This window comes from Sinocyclocheilus grahami, unplaced genomic scaffold, assembly GCF_001515645.1.
Source record: "Sinocyclocheilus grahami isolate Dianchi unplaced genomic scaffold, SAMN03320097.WGS_v1.1 scaffold46.1, whole genome shotgun sequence".
NCBI classification, from domain to species: domain Eukaryota; kingdom Metazoa; phylum Chordata; class Actinopteri; order Cypriniformes; family Cyprinidae; genus Sinocyclocheilus; species Sinocyclocheilus grahami.
In genome coordinates, this window is record NW_015505225.1 from 1,864,374 (window position 1) to 1,870,745 (window position 6,372).

At 39.5% G+C, this 6,372-nt stretch overlaps 1 protein-coding gene across 4 annotated transcripts in view; it reads left to right on the forward strand.

Moving 5' to 3' along the window:
• Positions 1–768: 768 nt before the first annotated feature.
• LOC107582605 (synergin gamma-like) overlaps positions 769–6,372 on the forward strand; it is a 58,019-nt gene continuing 52,415 nt past the window's right edge. For all 4 annotated transcript variants that reach the window (XM_016268511.1, XM_016268512.1, XM_016268513.1 and 1 more), the window contains exon 1: positions 769–857. In XM_016268511.1, coding sequence (XP_016123997.1) covers positions 823–857 — 35 coding nt within the window. In that variant the 5' untranslated portion in view covers positions 769–822. The remainder of the gene's footprint in view (positions 858–6,372) is intronic.

The window sequence follows — 6,372 nt, forward strand, 5'->3', positions numbered from 1 at the left end:
GCAGAGGGGCACCAATAATCCTCTCAGTAGTCCTGACTGTCCGTTGTAGTCTCTTGATGTCTGATTTGGTTGCTGAACCAAACCAGACAGTTATGGATGAACACAGGACAGACTCAATGATAGCAGAGTAGAACTGTTTAAGCAGCTCCTGTGGCAGGTTGAAGTGTTGCTTTTGATAAAACATGCTCCTTTTCATCATTAAAAAAACAGATTTGTATCCATTTTATTGCATATGAATGCTTGAACCCTTCTCTGTGGACACACTGTTTTAGACGTAGTGAGAGGACATTAAGAAACACAGATTTGGTATAATAATGAGAAAATTTAATTGAAGGGGATAATTGTGTTAAATACATTCCATTATTAATCCCTCATAACATTTAAAATTGAAAATATTTTTATTTTTAAGCTTAACAGCAGTTACCCTCGCTGGACCTGTTTTGTCCCCACGGCTCAAGAATGACTGAAAGACTACAATAGCGCCATCGCCTGTGCAATATGGGAACTACAACGACCGCAGGCGGTGGACCTAGTGCAAAACACTGCGCCATTCACAGAACATCGAACTCATAATCACATGCAAGATACAATATCTCAAGTGTATGTTTACAACTTAAAGACATTTACAAAATTGTCAACGGTTATCATTATATCAAGAAACCATTTTCTAAACGTTAAGACGAAACGTAAAATGGAGTCCTATATAATAAGTATTGAGCTGAAATGTATCAGTTAAGAGGCGCTTGATCGAGTCGTTGGAGTGACCCGGAAGTTGCGCAGCTCGCGCCTCTCGCGTGACGTCACTTCGTTGAGCTGTTTAAGATGGCGCTTCGGCCCGGATCAGGAGGAGGTGGCAGGTACAGCATTTCACACTTTAACACTCTGTTATCTATGTCTGTCTACGTGTATACACCTGCTAAAGTCACTATATGTTAATTCACGAGGCTGTTTGAAAATTCAGCCGTTGGTGCCGCACAGTTTCACTTTGTTCAGCGGTGTTAATGGCTGATGCTGCTCAGCTGTGATGGTACTGCATCACAATGATCAACCGTCGCGTTTCTATGCCTTTGCTTTCCTTCTTTTGTCATATACGGGGATACATAGCGATATTGATGCTCGAACATTATTATTATTCCGCTTGTCAGCCGACTGACTGCCACCCAGAAATGGGCATTTGTTGGCCGTGTCTCAACCTATAGTGTACTGCCTTCTTAGACAGCCTTTTGGAGTCTAGGTTTGTTCGAACGTTCTAATCGTTGATGACGCCCTCCACTTTTATACGAACGCATTGTTTTCTCCAGAATTCTCAGCAGTTTTTTCCCCATACCAAAATGTTTTGCAGCCCTGTCCACCTTTCCCTGTACACATTGAGATAATACAAATATAAAAACCTACACGTTGTGTTTTAATATATTTTTTCTTTTGTAAATAATATTGCAGTTTTCTTTTAACTTCGCATTTTCATATGAAAACCAGGTTCAGTATCAAGTAATGATACTGGTTTAAGTTTCACAAACCCTAAATATGCAACCTTTTCAGAGAATCTGTAGTTCAGGAAGTCAGTCAAATGTTGATTTATTGGTTATTGGTTCAGTTAATTATTGGTAAGTCTTTCCGAGTTCTGTAACTGAGTGTTTTCAGAGATTAATTAAAATAAAACCGGTTTCGTAGGAGTCATTTGTTCATGAATCGAACTTCACGGTTAGCGCAGTATATTTGTTTTTTCATGCAACCCAAAGCAACTGAGGAACCACTGTGAATGTTCTAACATGCCTAATTCAATTTGAATATTTGAAAGGGTTTATTCTGATCAGATTTGATTTGATTGATGTCCAGAACACTTGACTTTTCAATGAATCCTTGCTTCTAAAAACTTGTATCTGAATGTTGATGTACAAACATTTAATTAGATTCAAACATTCATAATTGTTTCCTGGTATATGACAAACATTCTCCACATTGTTATTGGTTCATATCAAGATTAAAAGGAAGGGTAGACCAGACCAGAGCCACCCTGACCAGCATGATTTATGTTTGCAGATGAGACATCAGGTCCTGACTGTGATGAGGATCTTAACAGCTCCCAAATATATTCATAGCTGTACTGTAACTGCAGTGCTGCATTTCTTTTTGCATATATAGTTGACCGGATCAACATCGTATCGCCCTCATGGGTGCCACTGAGCTTACAGATTTTGATATCGGGCTAGTAAGGCACTTTGAATGTACCAAAGTTTTCATAAAGTAGACCACATAACTGCCAGAAAGGATCGAAAGACCGACTTCATGTTTTATTTACCTAAAGGGCTTTAGTCTCTGCTGAACTGCTTGAATAATGAATGTCTAGTTTCAAACGGCGCAGCACCAGGTGATGCTGATACCTGCCGTGAAACTAAATAACTACAGGGCTCTACATAGTGCTGCTTTATTTTGGCATTATAATAAAAGTTCAACAGCATAATCCTAATTTGCATGGAAGGACTTTTCAAGTCTTTTGGCACTTCTGTAAATGATGAGGAACATGCTCATGTGATGTCAGTGACAAATTGAATGCTGTTTAGCTGCTAAAGCTGTATATTAAAGGAAAAAATTTGCTAATTGTTTATAAGAATTAATTTCGTTAGTTTTTCAATAATTATATAACAGGATTTAGCAGTTTGCAGAAGAAACCGCTCCATGAAGTTAGATTTAGTTTGGTGGCTGTGGCTGAAGCATTTTCCATATGGTTGCGTCTCTCAAACAGCTGGAGTGGAGGGCATAGGGAGTTTATTGGAACAGGTGTAACTGTATTGTTGCTGCCAACACCCTGAAAGATGCTTATCAGGTCTGAGAGTTCAGAAAAAAATGACTGAAGACCGCAATGTCAGAGATGCAATCTGTTATTCTGTTTGAAAGTCACTAAATAAATAAGCCTGCCCAACCACATGGAGCCAACACAAAGGTTTTGACAGTTTTCAAATTACCATATCTAGTGCTGGAAGGTAAGAGCTGATTATCCGTGAGTCGTGACAGCATAAAAAGGATTTAGGGACTCCTGTGTGTATTATTTAGAGGTTTGTTTGGCTAAAAAGTTGAATTTTAAAGGGTTAGTTCTAGAGCCCGACCGATATGGGTTTTTTGGGGCCGATACCGATATTAGGGAGTAAAAAAATGCCGATATCGATATATCGGCCAATATTCATTGTGTATATTCTAGTACAGTACCAGTCAAAAGTTTGGACACTTTCCTATTTGTGTGTCCAAACGTTTGACTGGTACTATATATAGAATACAGTATATACATAAACAGAATATATATACATAAACACATTTTTTGCAATGATCACTCAAATGTGGTCAAATCAAACACTTATAATTACGTGACGTAAGATACGTAATGGAGGCCTGGCATTTAACAATTTAACAAACTTCATTATCCAAAATTAGTCTGACATCAGTGCACTGAACAGTGAAGTTGAAGTTTATTCAACTTTAATTCATTTCAGTTCCATTCAACTTTATTCCGTTGAAGTTTTTAACTTCGGAAAATTCATTCACGGATTTGCGCTACTGTCTTCACACACAGACGAAACTTACTAGAGAAGTGTGACATAATGTTCCTCTGTAAATAAATACAATATAAATTCACGTCTCGCGCACTTTAATGTCCTTTGAATGGAACATGTACGTTCCATTGGAACTGGAATCATGGCGGAATTTCATGTGAAGTCCACTTCGCAGGGCACTTACGGTCAAATAAGACCACACTTGAATGCTGCTGCCTGGGTGGTCTCATTCGAAAGCAGGCCTCTAGACGTACACTCGATTCACGTTTGAGAGGGTTCCTCGAGCTGAAGGGATCCTCCGAATTTGGTGTGGATTCGCCACACCATTACGGAGATATGGCCGTTCAAAGTTTCAATGGTTTTCCATAGACTTAAGCTTTAAAGCGTTTCATCCAGGTCACCAGTAGCAAACAATGGAGTGCGCTCTGCTGGACAAACTAAGTAATTACACCATTTCAAGCATTTTATCTGCATTATATTTTCTGTAAAAAAAAAAAAAAAGTCATACCGGCGGCATATTCGCCGATACCGATATATCGGCGACAGGCTCATCATTTTCCATATGGTTGCGTCTCTCAAACAGCTGGAGTGGAGGGCATAGGGAGTTTATTGGAACAGGTGTAACTGTATTGTTGCTGCCAACACCCTGAAAGATGCTTATCAGGTCTGAGAGTTCAGAAAAAAATGACTGAAGACCGCAATGTCAGAGATGCAATCTGTTATTCTGTTTGAAAGTCACTAAATAAATAAGCCTGCCCAACCACATGGAGCCAACACAAAGGTTTTGACAGTTTTCAAATTACCATATCTAGTGCTGGAAGGTAAGAGCTGATTATCCGTGAGTCGTGACAGCATAAAAAGGATTTAGGGACTCCTGTGTGTATTATTTAGAGGTTTGTTTGGCTAAAAAGTTGAATTTTAAAGGGTTAGTTCTAGAGCCCGACCGATATGGGTTTTTTGGGGCCGATACCGATATTAGGGAGTAAAAAAATGCCGATATCGATATATCGGCCAATATTCATTGTGTATATTCTAGTACAGTACCAGTCAAAAGTTTGGACACTTTCCTATTTGTGTGTCCAAACGTTTGACTGGTACTATATATAGAATACAGTATATACATAAACAGAATATATATACATAAACACATTTTTTGCAATGATCACTCAAATGTGGTCAAATCAAACACTTATAATTACGTGACGTAAGATACGTAATGGAGGCCTGGCATTTAACAATTTAACAAACTTCATTATCCAAAATTAGTCTGACATCAGTGCACTGAACAGTGAAGTTGAAGTTTATTCAACTTTAATTCATTTCAGTTCCATTCAACTTTATTCCGTTGAAGTTTTTAACTTCGGAAAATTCATTCACGGATTTGCGCTACTGTCTTCACACACAGACGAAACTTACTAGAGAAGTGTGACATAATGTACCTCTGTAAATAAATACAATATAAATTCACGTCTCGCGCACTTTAATGTCCTTTGAATGGAACATGTACGTTCCATTGGAACTGGAATCATGGCGGAATTTCATGTGAAGTCCACTTCGCAGGGCACTTACGGTCAAATAAGACCACACTTGAATGCTGCTGCCTGGGTGGTCTCATTCGAAAGCAGGCCTCTAGACGTACACTCGATTCACGTTTGAGAGGGTTCCTCGAGCTGAAGGGATCCTCCGAATTTGGTGTGGATTCGCCACACCATTACGGAGATATGGCCGTTCAAAGTTTCAATGGTTTTCCATAGACTTAAGCTTTAAAGCGTTTCATCCAGGTCACCAGTAGCAAACAATGGAGTGCGCTCTGCTGGACAAACTAAGTAATTACACCATTTCAAGCATTTTATCTGCATTATATTTTCTGTAAAAAAAAAAAAAAAGTCATACCGGCGGCATATTCGCCGATACCGATATATCGGCGACAGGCTCATATCGGCCGATAATATCGGCAAAAACGATATATCGGTCGGGCTCTAGGTAGTTCACCCAAAAATGAAAATTAGCCTTCGTTTTACTCGCCCTCAAAGCATCCTTGGTGTATGTGACTTTCTTCTTTCAGACGAATCCAATCGGAGTTGTATTAAAGGAGTCCTATTATGCTTTTTCACTTTTTAAATTTTAGTCAGTGTGTAGTGTGTATGTTTGGGCATAAAAAAGATCTAGAAATGTACAAATCTCAAAGTCCACTCCAAAGGAAGATATTTCGTAAAAAAAAATATCCCTTTTCAATAACTACAACGAGCGGCTCGTTTGGACTACATCGTTTGTTTTCTGGGCTTCGTGATATCACAAAGCGGCCCATTAGAATATCATTAAGAGTTATTCCCGACTACAAAAATTTTAATGGTTGGGGGGGTGGGGAGGGGAGGGGCGAGGTTGTGGTTAGAACGCTTGGTTGAGTGAGTGCATCTGACGAGACAACGAAGAAGTGCTGCTGCAGAGTTAGTGCATCAGAGAAAACGAAGAAGAAGAGCTGCTGTGCTGTAACTTCAAATTTTCGGCATGTCTAGAACAATTCTTACAAGTACAACACGACGTAGCTGGGGGCCACGGACAGACGCCGAAGGGCTCCGCGGTGTGCCTACACTCATAGAAAATAATGTATTTGAATTTTAAAGATGTGGCGCGATGCGACGCTGTGCGACCACCTGAAACGCTGTTTTTTTCACCTCCATGCCCAAACGTCTTTGTTTGGGCTTCCGAAAGCGGATGTTGTCAGGAAACAGTGGTTGCAATTTATTTTTTAACTCTGTTCCTGAGCATTTTAACACCAATTTGCTATTGTGTGCTGCGCATTTTACTGAGGACAGCTTCCACAACA